Here is a 24,256-nt window from a genome sequence, read left to right as displayed (position 1 = left end):
GAATTGTTGACCTCGGATGTTAATGTACATTTTATGAAGTGGTGTCTTGAGTTGAGTCCTCCCGAAGGTATCACCACCTTGACAGAGGCAATATACATTTTTCTGGGTGTTTGGAGGTTTGCATGTTCAAATGATCCTTACAGCTATGCCGGTGGGAGCACAAGCTCCTGGTAGGGCCACCCAAGCTGGACAGGTCTAAGGTGATGATCTAGGCTAAGAGTGATACCCTGGTCCTCCAGGTTGGAGGTCGGGCGTAGGGTTAATTCCCCTGCCTTGTAAAAAGACAAATGTTACGGATACCTTAAGACATACTACAAGAAATGCGGATAACTTGGTGATGACCCAGCCAGAAAAACGGCTTAAGAAGGAAAAATGATATCATAGTAGCAACGTGGAATATAGGGCCTAAGGACATTAAAGGGATCTGGCAATTTGAAGGAATTAAGGAATGAACTGGATAAGTATGGAGTGAAAATAGCAGCATTGCAGGAACTAAGATGGATGGGGCAAGGGATGATAATGTCTGGTCAGCATATCCTGATGTACAGTGGAGGAGAAGAAGGCAGTAATGGCACAGGATTCCGCATACAAAAGTCTGTAAAGCAAAGCGTGATCAACTTTACTGCAATCAACGATAGGATGTGCTCTTTGAGACTTTGAGAAAAATTCTTCAATGTTACAATGTTTTGTGTGTATGCCCCTACAGAAGAGCAGGAAAAAAGATGCATTTTACACCAAATTGGAGGATGAAATTAACAGAGTTCAAAGACATGATGTGAAAATGATCCTTGGAGATCTAAATGCAAAGATTGGAAGAGAAAAAGTTTATAAACACAATAGTAGGGAAAAAAGATACACAAAGTCAGTAATGATTATGGTTTGAGACTTACTGACTTTGCGAGTGGGAAGCAGATGATAATCCAAAGTGCTTGGCACCCGTGGAAAGACATGAAGAAGGAGACATGGATATCACCAGATGGTGTAACAAAAAATCAAATAGACCATGTTATCATAGACAGGCGGCATGCATCCGATATCATGGATGTTAGAAGTTGTAGAGGTGGTGATGCTGATTCAGACCATTATCTTGTAAGAATAAAATACAGACAAAAAATAGACTCAGCAAGGACGGAAAAAGTAAGAAGAAAGACAAAGCCTAATGTAGAGGGTCTAAGAACAAGGATTTGCAAGTGAAATTCAAGAAGAAAATAGCAGAATCTTTGGAAATAAGAAAGGATTTATGGGAGAAAGGAGAAGTGGAAAGTAAGTGGGAGATACTGAGAAAAACTCTCAGTGAAGTTGCAGATGATACTTTGGGGAAGAAGGAACATGTAGAGAGAGCAGAATCGTTTGATGAAGAATGCTTAACATTAATTCAAGAGATGAATGAAGCTAGGAAAAGAATGTTTCAAAGGAGGACAAGTCAAGCTGTGGAAGAGTACAGAGAGAAGCGGAGAAGAGCCAACAAGATATGTAGATCCAAAAAGAGAGCTTTTGAGAGAAAGAGAATCGAAGAACTGGATGAAATGGAGGATAGAAATGTGGTACGAAAGTTTTATGAGAGAACAAAAGGTCTTAAGAGAGGATTTCAACCAAGAGCTGTTTTTTTAACGATGAGGATAGAAACCTCATCGGTGACAAAAGCAAAGTGCTCAAAAGGTGGCAGGAGTATTTTTACAAGGTACTCAATGGAAATAATGAGGATGATAGAGAAGAGGAAAACATCAGTGATGATGGGGAAGAAGGAGAATTGAATGAAGAGTTAATAGAGCAGCCAGATTTAGAAGAGGTCAGGATAGCAATTAAAGCATTAAAGAATAAGAAAGCCCCAGGTGAAGATGGGACGGAGACAGAACTGATGGGGGAGAAGGAGTAGATAAGGCTGTTCATGAGTTGATAAAGGAGGTTTGGATGAAGGAGGAAATGCCCAAGGATTGGACATTGGGCATAATATGTCCAGTACATAAGGAAGGAGATAAGGCAGTATGCAGAAATTACTGAAGGATTACTTTGCTGGATGGAACTTACAAGGTTTTCAGTAAGATATTAGCCTCTAGACTGGAACCACGGATGGCATTACCAAGCAGGTTTTAGAACAAATCGCTCTACACTGGATCAGATTTTTATATTGCGAAAGTTACTGGAGAAGCTGTTTGTTGATCTTAAACAGGCATACGACAGTCTAGATAGAGGCAAAATTTATAAAATTATGAGAGAGTTTGGAATCCTGAGGAAATTGGTTAGGTTGACAGAAATGACCTTGAAAACAACAGTATGCAAGGTGAGAGTGGAACAGGATCTGTCAGAGATGTTTTTAGTTGAAAAGGTGCTGAATGGGAACAAGTGGGAACCGATGCTTTTACACCTTGCAAAATATGTTTAAATCCAAGAATGTCATAAAAATATACACAACAGTACTGAGACCTACAGTGATGTATGGCTCAGAATGCTGGGTGATGACTACTAGAGAAGAACAGTGGCTGTTACGGTGGGAAAGGAAGATATTGATAAAGGTATTTGGAGCAGTTAGAGATCAGCATGGATGGAGAATGAGGACAAATGCAGAGCTGCAAGGATTGTTTGGCCAGCCAGATATTGTTGTTAAAATTAAGCAGGGAAGAATTAGGTGGGCTGGTCATGTTCAGAGAATGGCAGAAACCAGTACTGTCAAAAAAGTCTTTATAGGAAAACCAGAAGGAGGAGGAGAGGAAGGTCCAGGAAGAGGTGGATTGGTGATGTTGAGGATGACCTTAGAAAGATGGGAGTTAAATGTTGGAGAAGGAAAGCCGAGGACCAGGACGAATGGAGGCAGGTGATTAAGGGGGCCAAGGACCTACATGGACTGTAGCGCCGACAAGTAAGTCAGTCTTGAATTGAGTTGCTCTAAAATCAAACCACTATTAATTTGTTCGTCGATTATTGCAAAAACATGATTGACATATCTAACCCAAAAGATTCCTTCAATGTTGTTGATTATCTTAAGCTTTTCCAAATTGTCAATGTAAATTTAGGCTAGAATACCTGAAGCTGGAGCACCCAGAAGACTTCACACAATGCAGAACCATTACCATACCTAAAATAGGAAGGGCAGTTGACTGCACCAAATATAGAGCACTATCAATATTAACACATGCCTCCAAGATACTCATTATTGTCATTAACATGGTTAAGAACAGAATAAAAGGAAAAGTAGATAAGTATGTTGGAGAAGACCAATTTGGATTTAGAAAAGGCAGAGGAACAAGAGAAGCAATTCTGGCTTTATGCATGTTATTGGAGAGAAGGATGGAAATTAATAGAACAACTTATCTTACCTTCATTGACTTAGAAAAAGCTTTTGACAATGTGAATGGGGAACTACTGTTTGGAACTATGAGGAAAATAGGAGTGGACTGGAAAGATAGAAGAATGATTAATCAACTGTATCTGAACCAAAGCACAAAAATAATCATCAATCAGGTAGAAGAAATGGCCAGGATTAGAAAAGGAGTTAGACAAGGTTGTCCGCTATCACTGTATTTATTTAATATGTTCATTGAGAAATCTATTTGGATCATGAAGGAGAAAACAAAGAGAATAAAAGTGAATGGTGAAAGGATACATTGTATCAGATTTGCAGATGACATCATATTAATTGCAGACTCGGAAAAAAATGAATAGAATGCTGCAAGTCCTCTCAGACACTCTTAAACTATGGAAATTAAAAGTAAACAAATGGAAAAAGAAACAAATGGTAGTACAGAAAAAATATGGAAGAAATTAAAACCAATATAAAAATTGATGACATCAGAATTGATCAGGTGAAACAATTCTGTTATCTTGGTAGTATGATGATAGAGGATAATAGATGCTTCGTGGAAGTAAAGGGAAGAGTAGCTTTGGCAAAACAGGCATTTCTGACTAAGAGAAACATTTTAACCAGCACACACATGAATATAGATGTCAGAAATTCCTTTGCAAAATTATTTGTAAGGAGTACACTGCAGTATGGAAGTGAGAGTTGGACTCTGGGTAAATTAGAAAGGAATCAACTTGAAGCTGCTGAAATGTGGATATGGCAGAAAATGTCCAGAATCAGCTGGACGGAAAGAAAAACCAACCTGGAAATCTTAAGGGAAGTTGAAGAAGAGAGAAGATTATTAAAGGAAATGGAAAACAGGAAATTAAAATTTATTGGACATGTCATCAGACACAACACTTTCATCACTAACATTCTTGAAGGGAAAGTGCTGGGAAAGAAAAGAAGAGGAAGACCTAGGATGAAGTATTTGGACGACATCAAGAAGAGGTTAGGTTGTGACAATTTTTTTTTGCTAGGGGCTTTACGTCGCACCGACACAGATAGGTCTTATGGCGACGATGGGATGGGAAAGGCCTAGGAGTTGGAGGGAAGCGGCCGTGGCCTTAATTAAGGTACAGTCCCAGCATTTGCCTGGTGTGAAAATGGGAAACCACGGAAAACCATCTTCAGGGCTGCCGATAGTGGGATTCGAACCTACTATCTCTCGGATGCAAGCTCACAGCCGCGCGCCTCTACGCGCACGGCCAACTCGCCCGGTAGTTGTGACAATTACATGGAACTGAAACAAACAGCAAATGAAAGAAGAGAGTGGTTGCATCGTCAAGGCATTAGCCTTTAGAGTATTGATTGATTGTAGGAACTCACAGTCGCTATAATGTTATGGCTGTGAATAAATAATCTCTGTTTTTTAATCTTATGACTAAACACCTGTCATTTTTATCTACATAATGTTGGTGTATACAGTGATTTGAAAGGGATATTCTAGCATAGTACGCTCTGCAATCCTGTGTGTCCCGCTTCTTTTTCTTTGCTGTTTCCTTTCCCATCTTCACTAAAACCCTGTGTGAGTTAGTGCGATGTGAAACAGCAGGAAGAAAAAGGAATCTCTGACGATAGTTAACATTAGAAATAACTTTAGTGTGTCTCGTAAAGTGTTATATTCCCAAATATGCATGAGCTGGATTCAAGTTATCATTTGTTTGTAGTGTTGAACCAGAATAGTAACAAGAGTGTTTCTTCAGTTAGTCTGCTGATTAGTACTGAGAAGGGAAGGATGTGAACATGCTACTTACATTTCTTGTTATATGAGTCATAATTTTGAATAGTGATTTGCCAATTTTTTACTTTAAAAAAAATTTGTAATAGTATCACCAAGAGTGTTGCTACTATTTATCATTTTGATTTAATATACCTTATCTTTTGTCAGGAGCATCAATGTTTGAGTCCATGTGGAGCAGTATGACCAGCTCCATGCAGCTGGCTGAAGAATGTTTAAAGCAAGGCGCAACAAGTGATGGAAAGGAAGCTGAAACTTCACAACCTCTTGAAGGACTAGAATTATTTGCTCAAACTATTGATTCAAGTAGGTTTTCTGACTTCATTTATCACCATTGTTAGGAGCACTTATGTAGAAAATGTTGTATTTCCTATTTTTTGGGTATATGGATAACCTTGTTAAATCATTACTATTTTCATGAAGGTGTGTGTTGTTGGAATAATCCAGGTGAGATTTTTCTGATTGAAAAATTATGTCCCTCTGAACTGGATTCCAACACTATTGGTCCTATGGATTATAATCACAAGATTGCATCACATTAAAATTAGAAGTGTATGTGTTGTTGACATTTTCTCCCTTAAACACTGTAATTAAGATAATGCACTAGAGTATAATTATACCACCATCTCCTTGTTGATATATTTTAGAAATGTGCATATAAGTTCTTTAATAACTTGCGATCATGTAGTGTCTGTAAAAGATTTGTGCTTGTAGCCATTTGAAATTCTGGATTTTAAATTGGGTATGGTGCCAGCATCTCTCTGAAGTGAATGTAGAAAATATAGAGGGTTATTATTATTATTTAACATATGGCTAACGCATCACATTACATATAATACATAACATTTACAGTTTGGAGTATTTACAGGTTTAAATTATTTACATAGTCAACACACAAGGGTGAGAGCCGAAAAAAGTCTCTTGGGTTTCCCTGGTAGGCAGTTAGAGGACACTGCTCCACAATGTGCCGAACTGTTTGCTTCACAGCACCACAACTGCACGCTGCCAAATTAAGTATTCCCCATTTATGGAGGGAGTTGCCACATCTGCCATGGCCAGTCCGAATCTTGTTGATAGTTGTTCAGGTCTTCCGTGGAAGATCAAAACCTTCTGGTTTGTTTTTCAGCCATGGTAGATAGTGATATTCTGATGGAGCACTGGATATCCATACTTGTTTCCAGGCCTGAAGCAGATTAAAATTAGCGTCTGCTAGGTTTCTGGCTGTTCTAACAGGTGGGTATCTAGATTTTAGTCTGTTAATAAGAGCATCATTCATGTCACCATGGATTGGCAACTGACTGTTGTTAGTTATTTTCTGATAATCTCGTAGGAGAGCATTTTCTTGACGGAGGTGAGGTGGTGGAATATGGGATACAACAGGTGGCCAGAAAGTGGGAGTAGATCTAATTGTCCCTGATATCATGTGCATAGTGTGATTCAGCTGAGGGTCAATTAATTTGGTGTGATTGCTGTTCAGCCATATCGATGAGCAGTATTCTGCAGCAGAGTACACAAGAGCTGAAGACCGAAGGGTAGATGCTAATGATCCCCAGGTGGTTCCACACAGCTTCTGTAAGATGTTGTTTCTTGATCGTAACTTAGCAGCCGTATTCTGAAGATGTTTCTTGAAGGACAGAATTCTGTCAAGAGTAATCCCTAGATATTGTGGATATCTGTTGTGGGCAAGACAAGTGTTCTCAAACTGAACCTTCAGTTCATGATTGGCCATTTTATTGCTAAGGTGAAAACATGTAACTTCACTTTTATTTGGATTCGGTTGTAATCTCCATTTGCGAAAGTACTGACCCAAGGTGGTAAGATCAGCTGTCAGTGTTTCTTCAGTGTTTTCCATGAATTCATCTTGTACTGCCAGAGCCCAATCATCAGCATATATACTGCATATATATTCCAAGATGACATCAGTTCACAAATTGTGAGTGACCAGGGAGATCCTGAATTCTAAATGGAAGCCAAATTATTAGAATAGTACATAATACTCTATAGAATAAAGTGACCCACAACAGTATTGTGAATAGGGCAAATCAGAATCTGTAAAATGCCGTGATATATGCGTAATAGAGATGGTGATTTAGGATGCTAACCAAGTCTTCCATGATTACATTTGAGAGATTGTTATAGTCTTCACTGTATATACAACTCACCACAAGGGTCCAGAGTAGCTATAAAATTATTACAATTTTATTGATATACAGTAATATAATATACAGTTCAGAAAATTAGGGGAACATGTTTTGTAATGTCTGGTATGTGAATGTTAATTTGGTAGATGGGGTTCCAATGGTTGCACAGCATACCTTGAGACCTTAGCTACTCGATATGTTAGTTATACTCCATCTGTAGGCGTACCCATGCATTAAACTGTCAGGTGACCCTTTAAAACAAAGTGAATATCGGTGCATCCGGGTGTTGTTGTGAGGTACATTGACTACTGCGATCATTTGAGCATGTTGTACATAAACCAGCACATCCCATGAGATATCTTAACGTGGTTCGTCACAGGGACCATCATTTTGATCCAGGAAGGATGTACTTTTCGTCATGTTGCTGTGGATCTCATTGTCTCTCTGTCAGTTATTCACTGATTGTGGAATTGCTACAGTGAGACAGGCCATTTCACAAGGAGGGTTGGACAAGGACATGGACGCATGATAACCCCACAGGATGATCGATATCTGACCATCTGTGCGTTGCGGCGTCGTTCAGCAACTGCCAGAGAACTGCAACAAGACCTCAGGAGGGTCACTGGGGTCATGGCATCTGACCAGACAGTAAAGAACAGGTTAAGAGAAGTGTCCTTACGACCCAGATGTCCTGTTAGAGTACCCCGTTTAATGCAGCAACATCGCGCAGCTCGTCTTCTGTTTGCCCGTACCCACGTCAACTGGCAACTTTGCCAATGGAGACCTGTGTTGTTCACAGATGAGTCCAGATTTCCCCTGAAACAGTGTGATGGACGTCAATGTGTATGGAGATGCCGTGGTGAGCAGTACATGCCAAATGTTGCCCAGGAAGGTGACCGATTCGGACAAGGTTCTGTGATGGTGTGGGGTGGCATCAGTACTGATGGCCATACGTATCTTGTCATCGTCCGTGGTAATCTTAAGTAAAATTCTTTCAAGAATAAAATTTACTATGTCCACCTATGCAATACAATTATATTCTCTAGTGATTAAATTCTACATGAATTACATATACTAATTAGGTACATGTTTCGCCCTAGTTTTGGGCATCTTCAGCCTAATGATAATCTTACAGTAAGGTCAAGTCCTTAATCCAATTAAACATATGAACTTAAAACTAAACACAATGGTCTTGTGCTAAAAAGTGTTTTTATACAAAGAAGTTGTGCTTTAGGTGATGTTTACATAGGTTTAAAATGTGTACATAAATTAAAACCCAGAATTTGTGTCAAGGAAGCAATTAAAACTATCTCACATTGAATAAAAATTGTTCAAAGCGCAAATTGGAACTTCACCAACTATTGGATGAATCATTAGGTTGATAATTTATAAAAAATGTGTTCATCCAAAGGTGCTTATGATCACCTATGTCGTAAGTACTGCAGCTACAAAACCAGAACTGTGGTAATATTGTCGATCTTGTTGAACTTGAATATCCCATTAGGAAGAAGCAAGGTTGGATGGTACTATTTTAGAAGTTAAAGTCGTGTATGTTGGAATATGTTGTCAATATCATTCAATAGTCAGGTGCTCATCTGATAAAATGTTTCTTTGGATTTTTTGCGTGGTTCTTATCAGATTAATGTTCTCGTTGATACATTGTTCTAACCTTGGGATGATTTATGAGTGTTGTCTAGATCCTCCAACATGGTCTTGATGGTGATCGAGCACTTGACAATCTTGACATCAACTTCAAAGACTTCTCCATCAGAGCTCTGCAATTTAATGTTCGGCATCTTTCACAAAAGATTTTTCAGGTTGAATTAATAAAATAAGACTGTCCTCCAAAATACTGTACAAGGAAATCTGCCTTTCTGGACCTAATTAGTATATGTAATTCATGTAGGATTTAATCACTACAGAATATAATTGTATTGAATAGGTGGACATAGTATTTTTATTCTTGAAAGAATTTTACTTACTGTTATTTTCAATATGGAACAGATATGAGATTTAAAACGTGGTAATCTTACCGCTGCGGGGTACATCAAGCAGATACTGCTACAGCATGTGTTGGTTGCTGCATACGGTATTGGTCCTGAATTCGTACTCATGCACGACAATGCCAGGGCTCATGTAGCATGCATCACCAGAGCTGCCTTGCGAAAACTGGACATTCAAGAGATGGAATGGCCAGCAGTGAGTCCCGACCTTAATCCCATCGAGCCTGTGTGGGATATATAAATTTAAGAATTTCATTTTTAAGTCCGGATTGAACCAAGAATAATAGATAAGTAAAATTAAAAATCCACCTTTTCAATACTAATATTAAAGTAAACAAGTGCCAACTTCGCCAGTGGTGACCTGTGTTGTTCACAGACGAGTCCAGATTTCCCCTGAAACAGCTTGATGGACGTCAACGTGTATGGAGACGCCGTGGTGAGCAGTACATACCAAATGTGTAGGATAGGCTTAACAGAAGTGTTTGTATGTGTCCTGTTCCACCACAGACTCTCCAAGATCTCGAACAGGCTCTCATTGAAGAACGGGACCTGGTACCGCAACGTGACCTCTGTCGACTTATACGGAGCATGCCACGTAGGTGCCAAGCTGTGATAAATGCTTGCGGATGACATACACCATACTGAAGCTCTCCAACGGTGATAAAAATTTACCCTGGAGGACTGTTACCACTTTGTTTTCGCCCCTATTTGGACATTTCCATTTGTTTTCTGAAAATGAACATGAATCCATCAATGTTCTTTTGTATACTTCAACGGTAAAGAATAAAGGTTTAGTTGGTAATATATCTGGGTGTGAGGTATTGTTTTGTGGAGCATGACATACGTTAAAAAACATGTTCCCCAAATTTTTTGAACATTGTATAATATAATACTGCCCGATCAGTTCTAAATAGTGAAACATTCTCTACTATATAAAAATACAAATGGTGTTGCAAAATGTTATGAGAGTTCGTTATCACAGACACGATGATTTAATACAGGAAGTTTGCAGAGAAACCAGGGTGTCACACAGCAGTTTTGTCAACCTGCCTCTTGCACTGAAGAGCAGTCCATGCACCTTCCTTTGTGATCATGGGATGTTGTAACAATCACCAAGGTATGAAAGACACAGCTCATATATCTCATATTCCCAACTCATGCTCATTCCAGTTGCACACTACCGGTCAAGCCGATCACATTGTCACGCAAGGTTCTATTGGTTCCATCTTGGCTCGGGAATTTCACCTCTCATCATATGCAGAACTCCTTATACTATAAGAAGTCGCTTATATTCAGCCTGCATGCATTTTCTGAATCATAAAACACTGGACTTTAAACCCTCAGCGCCGACCTCTATACGTGGTATAGACCCTCCTTTCTTCCGTAGCCGCCGACCTCTATATGTGGTATAGACCCATACATGATTTTGCATTTACGGCTATAGCGCGAAGAGTTTTAGAGTTATGGATATGCAAATTGTTTTGTTTCCAAGAAGACATTTTCAGGTTTATCAGCGTTGTAAATAAGAATTGAAAATCGTTAAAATGTAATTGTTTTTGCAAGGAGAAATATTTGTCAAGTAAGCCTGAGCACTAATCTCTGCTTTTTTTAAAGTCTGTTTTCTTCATACTTTCCCACAGAATAAAATAAAGAACTGATGATCTGAGAAGTTTGTCTTTTCGCGTGATGTTCTTTGCTCTAATTTTACATTCTAAGTTTGCGGTTTATTTATTATATTTGTCTTTATTTCTCGGCATGTAATATTTTCGTAACTCTCCACAAGCGCTCTGTGTAGGCATGGGTTAGTGCTGCTTTCTGTCTTACGATACGAGACCCAGTTGTTCATGGTATATATATCTCCTTTGAAAGACGATATCTTGACCTTTTATCTGAAATATGTATCGAGTTGGTTTGTTTCTTCATAAATGTTATTCTCCTTATTCAGTTTCGTCCTGCTGCTTTCGGTCTTGCTGCAGCTTCATCAGTACGTGTGACGCGCCACGCTCAATGGCTAGCGCCAGCCATGGTTTGACTGACAGTAATGTGGTTGTGTAGGATAGGCTTAACAGAAGTGTTTGTATGTGTCCTGTTCCACCACAGACTCTCCAAGATCTCGAACAGGCTCTCATTGAAGAACGGGACCTGGTACCGCAACGTGACCTCTGTCGACTTATACGGAGCATGGCATGAAACTTTAGTCGGAAGTAGTAGTGACAGTATTAGCAGCAGTGATAATGAAATAGATGTGGTAGTTGTAAGTGATGAGGAGGAACCAGTACTTTGAAATTACATGTGGGAGACTATGGATAATTATACGGATCAAAGGGAAGTTTTCAACAGTGAATTCTGATTCCTAAATTCTCTAATAATATTCAGACAAGTCACAGGGACAAACATTGAGCAGTTATCTTATCGGGTTCGGCTTGTGGAAGGTTTGTTTACAAATGAAATGAAATTTTCAAGGCCGTTACGCATCAGATAATACAGTTCCAAGGTTGCAGGAAAGACATTTTGTCAGGAAATAAGCACCCAAGGGTGATAAATCCAAATCTCAGAGACGTTGTATCGTGTGTTCAAAACACGGCGAAAAGAAGACGTCGGTATACTGCTGCCAGGAGTGTGACTTGGGTATCTGTCTCGAAGAGTGCTTTGAACTCTATCACATGAAACTAAATTACTAAGGAAATGTGAAACAATTATGTAGTTATCTGCATGTACATAGTTCTATCATAAGAAATTCCAAATTTCGTGAATATCGTGCTACTCTTATACTTGTAACGCTTTAAGTGAATCAATTTATTTCAGTCGCGCGTAGTTGAAATCTCATCCGGCCGCGGGATAGGAAGATATGGCTGCAACGCTGAGGGGTTAAGCAAGATAAATACCCTCTGCGGCAATGTTGCACATAACAAATATTCATTATTTTGACAGAAGATGTAATTGAACAATAGAATTCACTAGAAGCTTCTGGGCTTTATATTCAGACCGGCATTTTATACTTTTATCATTATGCAATTTTAATGTATATGTAAAATGTAATATTTCAACCATTATTGTAAAAATCAATGTGGTACTATATTTATAGTCTCACTGCTATATATGTAAACTTGGACAATTTACTATCTGTTGATCAGTACCACAATACAATTTTATCTCGCTTAACATTTCATGCATTTCACCATTTTATATGCACATTATCGCATTACACATATAGCTCATTTTGTTAATTCATAACAAAATATTGTTCTGGGATATTGACAAATAAAAGTGTACCTTATTTAGGCTGCTGATGACCCACACAGGGTCGAAACTAGTCCCTTAACAACACATTGTAATGTATACATAGGCATTACAATTATTGTAAAGTATTGAGTAGGTGGAATAAAACTTTGTTAATTAAATTATATGTACGCTGGATATACCGTTTCTCATGAAATGCTGTATTTTAAAGGACGAGAAATAGCTGCTGTACATGGAATCAATGTCTCGGATTTGAAGGTTAGCCGAGGCTTGATGATTAATTTTATGAAGAGAAATGGACTTTCTCTTTGACAAAGAACTACATTATGGTTCAACATGCTGAATGATTTCAACCAAAAAGTAATTGATTTTCATCGCTTTGTGATTGAGAAGTGTAAAGTGAAGGGATATTTGCTTTCCCAAATAGGAAGCACAGGTCAGATGCCAATCAGTTTCCATATGCCATAAAGTTGAACAGTCGATAAGAAACATTGAGTGTTATTGCATGCACTACCGGAAGTGAAAAGAATGATGTACTGCAATGCTTCCTGTAACATGTGATGGCAGAAAACTTGCACCTTATGTTGTTCTAAAACGAAAAACAAAGCCTAAAGTAAAATTTTTGTGAGGGATCCACATTCATACCCAAGAAAAAGAGTGGATGGACACGTCACTCGTACAGGCTTGGATACGAATGGTTTGGGGAAATATAGCAGGGTCCCTCCTTCAATGCCCGGACCTTCGCGTGTTCGACAGTTTTCTTTTTTTTTTTTTGCCGGATGTCGTGATTATGTACTTATATGAATTGTATTTTTATTAGTACATGTTTATTTCACTTCAGTTTATATTGTCAACTTGTAATGGGACAAATATTTTCCAGTGTTGGTACTTCAAACCCACGTGTCCGTCCAACTTACCTGATGTACCCTATTTGACTTTTCAGAAAAATCTCACACCGGAATTTTATGCCAAATGATGATTAACCACAAATGAGTTGAACCAATGGTGTGTGTGTGTGTGTGTTATTTGATGTATCTTTTAAATGTAAGTGAATTGTAAATATTTTTTAAAATATCTGAATTCCTTGAATAATTTATGCATCTGAAGTTTACGCCTGTATTTTTCGTCAAAAAAGTGTGTTAATTACATGAGAAAATATAGTATATCATCAGCTCACAGGAAATTTTTAGTGTGGGGTGAAGGTGGGGTTGGTCATTGGTGTATGAACTGAAAATCAGAAAAGTCAGGACACTGCCCTGCGGTAAGCCATTCTCTTTGCTGTCTGCTTTTCTTACCTTGAAAATCAACATAGAACCGTCAATTTTGCAACAGGTGACGATTCTTGTGATCTTTAATCCATTGTAAGACTGTAAAGTTTGCGGAGTGTGATCTGATGTTGTGTTGTATCAAAACCACAAGAAAGGTCAACAAATGCAACTCTCCTGTAATCTTGCAGGATTGAAATCCATCTTCCGTGTGTCGTGTTGTACTGAGTACATGCACTGTTCAGTTTTTACTCAGCCTAAAACCAGCTTGTTGAGGTATTTAGAAAGGTTCAATAAAATCTATATATGTGCAATTGAGTAGCATCCTTAGAAGGCCTGAAAGAGATCGCAAATGAGTGAAATTGGTCAGAAATTCTTTGAATTGTTTGGATCTTTACTTGATGTTAGACATCAACTGTTTTGACATTTTGCCACATCTTGAGAGTATAACATTTTCCACACAAATGTTGAAGAGTTGGAGTAGCCATTGTTTAATTCTATTTCCAAAGTGATTGATTTTCTGTACAAAAATTTATTCTAGACCGGGACCTTTTTTACTCTTCCACATGTTTATACCCTTTTCAAGCTCCTCAAAGGCAAAAGGTTTTGGTATTTCATAGTTATTTTACTCTGTCTGAAAAATTTTTATGATTTGATTCAGCTCTTTACTTTACCGTTTAATAAAATCTGATGTGCCATCTGGTTAAATGTGACATTACAGTGGACAGTTGCCATGTTTGGATCGCTTGCTTGAACATCTTAACAGACTCAAGGCTTTGCTGTTGCTTTTAAACATGTCTGTCTCTTCCATCAAATTTACCTAGTGTTACCTGTTCATTTTGCCCACAGATTGTATCAGTTGTTGGCTAACCTCTATTGTTTCTTCACTAAGATCATCTTTCTTCCTCATAAGATGAAATGTAGTTCTCCAGCTTATCCATAGCACAAGGAACAAGGCATTAGGTGTAGTGATTTCGACAGCCACACAAAATTGACTTCCAAAATAATTTATTGATAGTGTTGGTGAAGGCGTCATAGGTTTCCAGAACTGTGTTAATCTGCTGTACCATGTCATCTAAGCTCTCTGTGAAAATAGCTCAGTCAGCTTTCTTGAAGTTGCCCCTCCTTTAGAATGTAATTACATGAAACATATGTTAATGAAGTTCTCAATTCTCTCCACTCTAGCATAGAATAGATTTAAACAGAAATAAACATACATGCTCATACATTTCTAAATATTTTTGAGTGTGATTTGATGGAATCTGATGGGGTTCTTTCAAGAATGAAACATGTCATTTTCCTTTAATTTTGTTTCTTTCTTTTTCAGGTATAATTCTGTTACCATATGTTTTATTTGTCAGGTAGTTTATAAATTTATTTAATCAAAATTAGTTTCAGCAGACTGAAGAACCTAACAGTTATAAATTAGTAATTAGCTCGAAAGCATGTTATTTGTTCTCTGAAGCTGAATGTTGTGAAGGGTGTTGTTCGTATATAACACTGATATGCATTTCAAAGGCTTTTTTTTCAGCTACAAGGGAAAATATTACTGATTCTTATTAACTAAAGTGCCCCGAATCCATATCTGTGTTCGTATTTTCTGTATCACATCAGGTTTTTTTGTAATTTTGAAAAGAATTTGGAAAAACATCAAAATTGGCAAAGTTCATCATTTAACAGAATACATGTAATTTAACCCCTCAGCGCCAACCTCTATACGTGGTATAGACCCTCTTTTCTTCCGTAGCCGCCGACGTCTATACGTGGTATAGACCCATACATGGTTTCACATTTACGGCTATAGCGCGAAGAGTTTTGGAGTTACTGATATGCAAATTATTTTGTTTCCAAGAAGACATTTTCGGCTTTATCGTTGTTGTAAATAAGAAGTGAAAAATCGTTATAATGTAGTTGTTTTTGCAAGGATAATTATTTGTCAAATAAGTCTGAGCACTAATCTCTTGTTTTTTTTAAAGTCCGTTTGCTTCATTTTTTCCCACTGAATAAAATAAAGAAATGATGATCTGAGAAGTTTGTCTTTTCGTGTGATGTTCTTTGCTCTATTTGTACATTGGGAGTGCGATTTATTTATTATATTTTTCTTTATTTTTCAGCTTGTAATATTTTCGTAATTCTCCACGAGCGCTCTGTGTAGGCATCAGTTAGTGCTGCTTTCTGTCATACGATACGAGAACCGGTTGTTCATGGTATATATCTCGTTTGAAAGACGTTGTCTCGACCTTTTATCTGAAATATGTTTCGAGTTGGTTTGTTTCGTCATAAATGTTATTCCCCTCATTCAGTTTCATCCTGTTGCTTTCGGTCTCGCTGCAGCTTCATCAGTCCGTGTGACGCACGGCGCTCAGCTGTGGTATGACTGACAGTAACGTGCTTGAAATATTGTATAATTCAGATGAAAGTTTAGTCGGAAGTAGTAGTGATAGTATAAGCAGCAGTGATAATGAAATAGATGATGTACCAGTGGTAAATGATGAGAGTGACGATGAGGAGGAAACAGTACTTGAAAATTTCGTGTAAGAGACTATAGATAATTATACAGGTCAAACAGAAGTTTTCAACGGTGAATACTGATTGCTAAATTCTCTAATAATACTCACACAGGTCACAGAGACAAATATTGAGCAATTACCTTATCGGGTTCAGCTGGTGAAAGGTTTGTTTACAAAATACGCTCGCTCGGGAGGGGAACGAAATATTTAAGGCCGGCGCGCATCAGATAATACAGTTCCAAGGTTGCAGGAAAGATATTTTATCAGGAAATTGCACCCAAGAGTTGGAAATCCAAACCTCAGAGACATTGTATCCTGTGTTCAAAACACGGCGAAAAGAAGACGTCAGTGTACTGCTGCCAGGAGTGTGACTTGAGTCCCTGTCTCAAAGAGTGCTTCGAACTCTATCACACGGAACTAAATTACTAAGGAAATGTGAAACAATTATGTAATTATCTGCATGTACATAGTTCTGTCATAAGGAATTCCAAATTTCGTGAAAATCGGGCTACTCTTATACTTGCAGTAACGCTTTAAGTGAATCAATGTATTTCAGTCGCGCGTACTTGAAATCTCATCCGGCCGCGGGGTAGGAAGCTATTTAAATGGCTGCGACGCTGAGGGGTTAATAAGACATTATACCTGAAATGACTGCGCAGGTCTTGAGGGATGTAGAATCCAAGTCTGTATATATATTTCATCTATCATGCTCCGTTTTATGTAATTTTTAAAAATAAAAACTAATACTTAAAACTTTGAATATATTTTAATAACATCAAATTAGGTATATAATTTTTTTAAACTTGTTTTAACACCGCAGTATAAAATTAACTATAAAACATTGAATATATAAACCATTTAAAAAATATAAAAAATAAGAGTACTTTCAGCCATTCAAGTGTTCATTTTGTCAGCCGAAATGTTGCGCCATTTTCTTGCCCTGCTGTGACTTTTGAGATGTACTCCTCTTTAAACACCAGTAATAATCTGCTAACATTGCTTCATTCCACTTGTCCTGGTATCTTATTTCCATCATTTTAATATTTTAATGTAATCTTTCAAGGTATGCCATTCACACAAATGTAGTAATGATTTGAATTTTTTCATGTGTCCTTGCAATATTAAGCAAGAAAAAATAATTATAGGATACTTTCATTGACCTGTCTGTCTTACCCTTGGCTTTGACAATATGAAGGTGACTGAGGTATGAGCAATGCTAGTAATTCCTTATGCAGCTAGTCCCCACTATGAATGGTGTGAACATGTTGCTCATAGGGTCGGATGTTACATGCATTTCAGTAGGCTTGGCAGACTGGTATGTAATACCAACTACTGGCTCAGTGAAGAAAGCAACGGGAAAATACCTCGCTCTTCATTTCCTAGTACGCCTCTTCAGTGATGCCTAAGCCATCTATGACAGCTGTTGGCGCAGCTGTTGAGGATCCAACCAGCCTTAGGGCTAAGGACCGAACATACATTCTTCATAATTTTTAATTTCAGTTGTTTTATAAGATTTAGCAATTCCATTATGTTTAAATTACCAGCTTTAATGCAAAAATAATAGTATAATATTGTTGTGAAGATATAAATTCATTTCAGTATTTAGACATTTTCATGAATTTCAAAAAAGTTGTTTTTAAAAATAATTGGACGTGATGTGAATCGAAACTACATATAGGCTTTGTAATTACACATAGAGGGGAACTGAAAAATATAAACAGTTTCTCTTTAGCAAAATGGTTGCACATCAGTGTAATTGTAATATTATTTGTCATGTGGATTACTTTGATGAAGATGGCACAGACCCTACTGTACATTTCTGGGCCTGAGCTGCTGATCATGATGGTAAAAATAATAATAATAATAATAATAATAATAATAATAATATATACATTATCATTATAGACTGTTATGCCTTTCAGCGTTCAGTTTGCAAGCCCCTGTGAATTTGCTAAACGTCACCCCAATCCTCGATTTGCAACGAGTGTTGTGGCCTCATTTAGTTCTATACCTCTTACCTTTAAATCGTTAGAAATCGAGTCTAACCATCGTCGTCTTGGTCTACCTCTACTTCTCTTACCCTCCATAATAGAGTCCATTATTCTCCTAGGCAATCTATCCTCCTCCATTCGCCTCACATGACCACACCACCGAAGCTGGTTTATGCGTACGGCTTCATCCATCAATTTCATTCCTAAATTAGCCTTTATCTCCTCATTCCGAGTACCCTCCTGCCATTGTTCCCGCCTGTTTGTACCAGCAATCATTCTTGCTACTTTCATGTCTGTTACTTCTAACTTATGAATAAGATATCCTGAGTCCACCCAGCTTTCGCTCCCGTAAAGCAAAGTTGGTCTGAAAACAGACCGATCTAAAGATAGTTTCGTCTGAGAGCTGACTTCCTTCTTACAGAATACTGTTGATCACAACTGTGAGCTCGCTGCATTAGCTTTACGACACCTTGATTCAATCTCACTTACTATATTACCATCCTGGGAGAACACACAACCTAAATACTTGAAATTATCGACCTGTTCTAGCTTTGTATCACCAATCTGACATTCAGTTCTGTTGAATTTCTTACCTAGTGACATCAATGTAGTCTTCGAGAGGCTAATTCACATACCATACTCATTGCACCTATTTTTAAGTTCCAAGATATTAGACTGCAGGCTTTCGGCACAATCTGCCATTAAGACCAAGTCGTCAGCATAGGCCAGACTGCTTACTACATTTCCACCTAACTGAATCCCTCCCTGCCATTTTATACCCTTCAGCATATGATCCATGTAAACTACGAACAACAAAGGTGAAAGATTACAGCCTTGTCTAACCCCTGTAAGTACCCTGAACTAAGAACTCATTCTACCATCAATTCTCACTGAAGTCCAATTGTCAAACATAAATGCCGTTGATTGATTTTAATAATCTACCTTTAATTTCATAGTTCCCCAGTGTAGTGAACATCTTTTCCCTCGGAACCCTATCATATGTTTTCTCTAGATCTACAAAACATAAACACAACTGCCTATTCCTCACGTATCATTTTTCAGTTATCTGGCGCATACAGAAAATCTGATCCTGACAGCCTCTCTATGGCCTGAAACCACACTGGTTTTCATCCAACTTCCTCTCAACGACTGATCACACCCTCCCTTCCAAGATGCCAGTGAATACTTTGCCTGGTATTCTAATCAATGAAATACCTCGATAGTTGTTGCAACCCTCCTGTTCCCTTGCTTATAGATAGGTGCAAATACTGCTTTTGTCCAATCTGAAGGTACCTTACCAACATTCCATGCTAATTTTACTACTGTATGAAGCCATTTCATCCCTGCCTTCCCACTATACTTCACCATTTCAGGTCTGATTTCATCTATTCCTGCTGCTTTATGACAATGGAGTTTATTTACCATCCTTTCCACTTACTCAAGCGTAATTTCACCAACATCGTTTTCCTCCTCCCCATGAGCTTGGCTGTTCGCAACACCACCAGAATGATTTCCTTTTACATTGAGAAGATGTTCAAAATATTCCCTCCACCTCTCCAGTGATTCCCTGGGATCTGTTATGAGTTCACCTGAATTACTCAAAACACTGTTCATTTCCTTTTTCCCTCCCTTCCTAAGATTCTTTATTACTGTCCAGAAAGGTTTCCCTGCTGCTTGACCTAGCCTTTCCAGGTTATTACCAAAATCTTCCCACGACTTCTTTTTGGACTCAACAACTATTTGTTTCGCTCTGTGTCTTTCATCTATGTACAAATCCCTGTCTGCCTCGGTCCTTGTTTGGAGCCATTTCTGATAAGCCTTCTTTTTATGTTTACAAGGTGCTCTCACTTCATCATTCCACCAAGATGTTCGCCTTTTCCCATCTTTACACACAGTTGTTCCTAGGCATTCCCTTACTGTTTCTACTACAGCATCCCTGTATGCCACCCATTCACTTTCTATATCCTGAACCTGCTTGCTGTCTGCTGTTCGAAACTTTTCACTAATCATATCCATGTACTTCTATCTAATTTCCTCATGCTGGAGATTTTCTACCGTTATTCGTTTGCAGACAGATTTCACTTTCTCTACCCTAGGCCTAGAGATACTTAGTTCACTACAGATCAGATAGTGGTCTGTATCATCGAAAAATCCGCAGAAAACTCGTACATTCCTAATAGATTTCCTGAATTCAAAGTTGGTTAAGATATAGTCTATTATGGATCTGGTACCCCTGGCCTCCCATGTGTAGTGGTGAATAGCCTTATGCTTGAAGAAAGTATTCGTAACTGGTAAACCCATACTAGCACAGAAGTCCAGCAAACGCTTCCCATTCCCATTAGCTTCCATATCTTCCCCACATTCACCAATCACCCTTTTGTACCCTTCAGTTCTATTCCCAACTCTCGCATTGAAATCGCCCATTAGCACTATTCTACCCTTGCTGTTGACCCTGACCACAATGTCACTCAATGCTTTATAAAACTTGTCAACTTGATCCTCATCTGCAACCTCACATGGTGAGTACACGGAGACAATTCTAGTCCTAATTCCTCCAACTGACAAATCTACCCACACCATTAGCTCATTTACGTGCCTAACAGAAACTATGTTGCGTCCAATGGTATTCTTGATAAAGAGCCCTACCCCAGGCTCTGCCCTTCCCTTTCTAACACCCGTTAAGTACACTTTATAATCTCCTATCTCTTCCTCGTTATCTCCCCTTACCTGAATATCACTTATTTCTAGGACATCCAGATCCATCCTCTTTGCTGACTCAGCCAGTTCTACTTTCTTTCTTCCATAAGCCCCATTAATATTGATAGCTCCCCATCGAATTCCATTTCGTTCGCCAAGTTGTTTCCAAGGAGTCCCTCGCCTGTCAAATGGGAGTGGGACTCCATTACTCCCATAGGTCCGAGGCCTGCTTAAAATGTTCTGAGCTCGGTAAATTCATGAAGCCGGATGCTACCCTACTTGCACATAGTCCAAGTGAGGATCTCTCCTCTAATGGGTTATGGACCACTGGTGAATTATATAGTCCTAGCCGCCTGAGCACAAGGAGGGCCATGACTCAGAATATGTCCGAGATGCCCACTCCCATTCCATAGTAACTGGTATCCCGACTCTCAGGACCACCTACTAGGCCACTCAGCCGTTGCCCATGGTTCACGAACTAGGACGTGACTACAGTAACCCACAGCATGAATCATAATAATAAAAATAATAATAATAATTCTTCTTCATGTGCCATGTCCTCGCAGAACGTTGGCGATCAATAGCATGATCTGTTGTTTGTTCATAGCTGTTCTGAACAGAGTATGCTTCGTCACCCCAAACCACTGGCTCAAGTTGCCGAGCCATGATGTTCTACTTCTCCCCGGACCACGTTTTCCATTAATTTTCCCTTGGAGTATTACTTGCAGAAGGTGGTATTTGGAGTTCCGCATCATTTGACCAAAGTATTCTAGTTTCCTTCTCTTGATGGTAGTGAGAATTTCTGGTTCTTTGTTCATACGGTGCAAAACGTCTATATTGGTCATTTTAGCTGTCCAAGGTATCTTCAGCATCCTTCGGTACGTCCACATTTCAAATGCTTGCAATCTCTTGCACATGGTCTCAGTTAGTGTCCATGCCTCAACGCCGTATAACAGAATGCTGAAATCGTAGCACCGGAGTAGTTGTGTAGTAGTCTCTGAAAAGAAGTTCTGGCCTACTCAATTCTGCATCGGATCTCGTGAGTAAGGTCCCAGTCATCATTGATGTGACATCCCAGGTATTTAAATGTTGCCACTTTCGCGATCTGTTCCTTCGCTGTTGTGAGATTACCTCGAATGCCATCTTCTTTCCTACTTATAACCATCCACTTGGTCTTCTTTACATTAAGCTTCAAGCCTATTGCGCTGCTGGCTTCAGTGACAGCATTAAGTATTTCCTGTGGATCCTGGAGATTTGTTGCAAGTAGCACAGTGTCATCGGCGTACCTGATGTTATTTATGATGAAACCATTAACCACAATTCCTTGAGTCTTTCCGTAAAGAGCATCTCGAAAAATCTTTTCTGAATAGATGTTGAAAAGCATGGGGGAAAGAATACAGCCTTGGCGAACTCCTTTCATAATTGAGACTTCTTCCGAGATACGACCATCAACTCTTATGCCAGCACACTGTTTCCAGTAGAGATTACCAATGATACAAATGTCCCGTCCATCAAGTCCTAATTCCCGAAGAATGTTCATAAGTTCATCATGGCGGACTGTATCGAAAGCCTTTTCATAATCGATGAAACAAGCAAAAACATCGACATTGACATCTCGGTACTGTTGGACTAATACCTGCTGACTAAATAATGCCTCTCTAGTACCAAAACCATGTCTGAAGCCAAACTGCGAGGTTCCGATATTCTCCTCACATTTATGATAAATTCTCGCATGCAAGATTTTTAGGAATACTTTCAGAACGTGGCTCATCAAACTAATAATAATAGTAATAATAATAATAATAATTGGTTATTAAAGATTTTATACTGAATCACCCATTTTCAACTGAAGATCCTCAAATTGAGGGTGACTTCTCTATTTTGTGCCCTCTGACTTCTGTTTTTCCCACATTTAATAAGTAATATTCATTTACTCAGGAGCACTAGTGAAATATCTTTCTAACCCTTGCTTGATATTTTTCTCAGTCTATTGTACAATTTGTTTGATCCCCAGGCAAACATTCAGTGCGAGTTTCACTGCCCACCTACCTCTTTTTTTTTTTTTTTTTTTAATACATAGTTTGATTTATTTCTTATACTCTACCTTTGTCTGGTGATAGTTTTCTCTGCTTTTATCTACTTTACAGTTCACATCACATGAACAATTATTTGTATATTTTATCGAGAAAAAAATATTGTTATCATTTTGTTTTTCTTTTTCCAGTTTTGAGCCGAGTCAAAGTAAAATTCGTTGATACAACGATCAGGCTAGAACATGTACCAAAGGAGAGTAGCTCTGGAGTTGCTGTTGAACTGAGAATAAAAAAGTAAGTATGGAAGATATTGGGTATCATTTTCTGCTCATACAGATACCATTTCTGGTATTCTGATACATTACATAGTGGAATGTATAGGATAGGAATTACTGGACTCATAACTAAGGAAAGGTTCTTAAAAAAATCTATAGTGCTAGGCAGGACCTGGTACTGGTATGTAAAAAGAAAATCTTGTTGTTTTGTTTTTAATGCCAATGTGTTCAGACTAACCCTATGTATTACACATATCATAATTTGTTGTTTTCACAACAATCAGATTTCAGTCAGTTCCGTTATGTTCGGGTTGCAATCAGGCAACAAGAAATTAATGAGAAGACTGGAATAATAACACAAAGTCAGGTTGTAGTTTTAGACCAGACAAATGTAAAATCAAGGAAAATAAAATTCTGTACAAGTAAAATACTTACCTTTACTCACCGTCCAGCTAGAAAATTAGTTACATGATTTGAAAACACTGTGGAGAACATAGGGTAGAGGACAAGATTTCCAAATAGTAAGGAATACCAAATCATTCAAACAACTATCTGAACTCGGTTGAATAACAAGGTAAGATAAACATATATTTTTTAACAAAACATAAAAGATTTGATGAAAGATCTGGCATAATAATTACAATTGAAAATAGTATGGTTAAGAGGAGTGGTTTGCATTTAAAATAAAATGATTTATTGATTAAGTTATTTTAAATTTTTTTACAACACAATTTTCTGACACTTCAAGTTGGATTTCAAACCTAAATTATAAGTATGGGATGCAATTCGATGAATGTCAAGAATTGCCGCGTATATACAAATAATCCCTGCACCGGAATTTTAGGAGGAGAAATTTAGAATAAAGATTGTTTTTTAATTACTGTACAGTATATATAGCTTTGTTAGATAAATATTATTACAGCAGAAGCCCGTTACAGCAAGAATTCATAACAGCCAAAAAATTCAGCCGCTATAGCAGATTGTCGTTTTTGTAAAAGCTGGAAAAGGTACAAACAGGGTATT

General features: G+C 38.2%; 1 protein-coding gene across 1 annotated transcript in view; it reads left to right on the top strand.

Annotated features, from left to right (window-relative positions):
* Atg2 (Autophagy-related 2) overlaps positions 1-24,256 on the top strand; it is a 412,975-nt gene that overhangs the window by 36,126 nt on the left and 352,593 nt on the right. The window contains exons 3-4 of the mRNA XM_067136531.2: positions 5,229-5,384; positions 23,150-23,252. Coding sequence (XP_066992632.2) covers positions 5,229-5,384; positions 23,150-23,252 — 259 coding nt within the window. The remainder of the gene's footprint in view (positions 1-5,228; positions 5,385-23,149; positions 23,253-24,256) is intronic.

This window comes from Anabrus simplex, chromosome 1, assembly GCF_040414725.1.
Source record: "Anabrus simplex isolate iqAnaSimp1 chromosome 1, ASM4041472v1, whole genome shotgun sequence".
In the NCBI taxonomy this organism is placed as follows: domain Eukaryota; kingdom Metazoa; phylum Arthropoda; class Insecta; order Orthoptera; family Tettigoniidae; genus Anabrus; species Anabrus simplex.
This window is presented reverse-complemented; position numbering and strand designations above follow the sequence as displayed.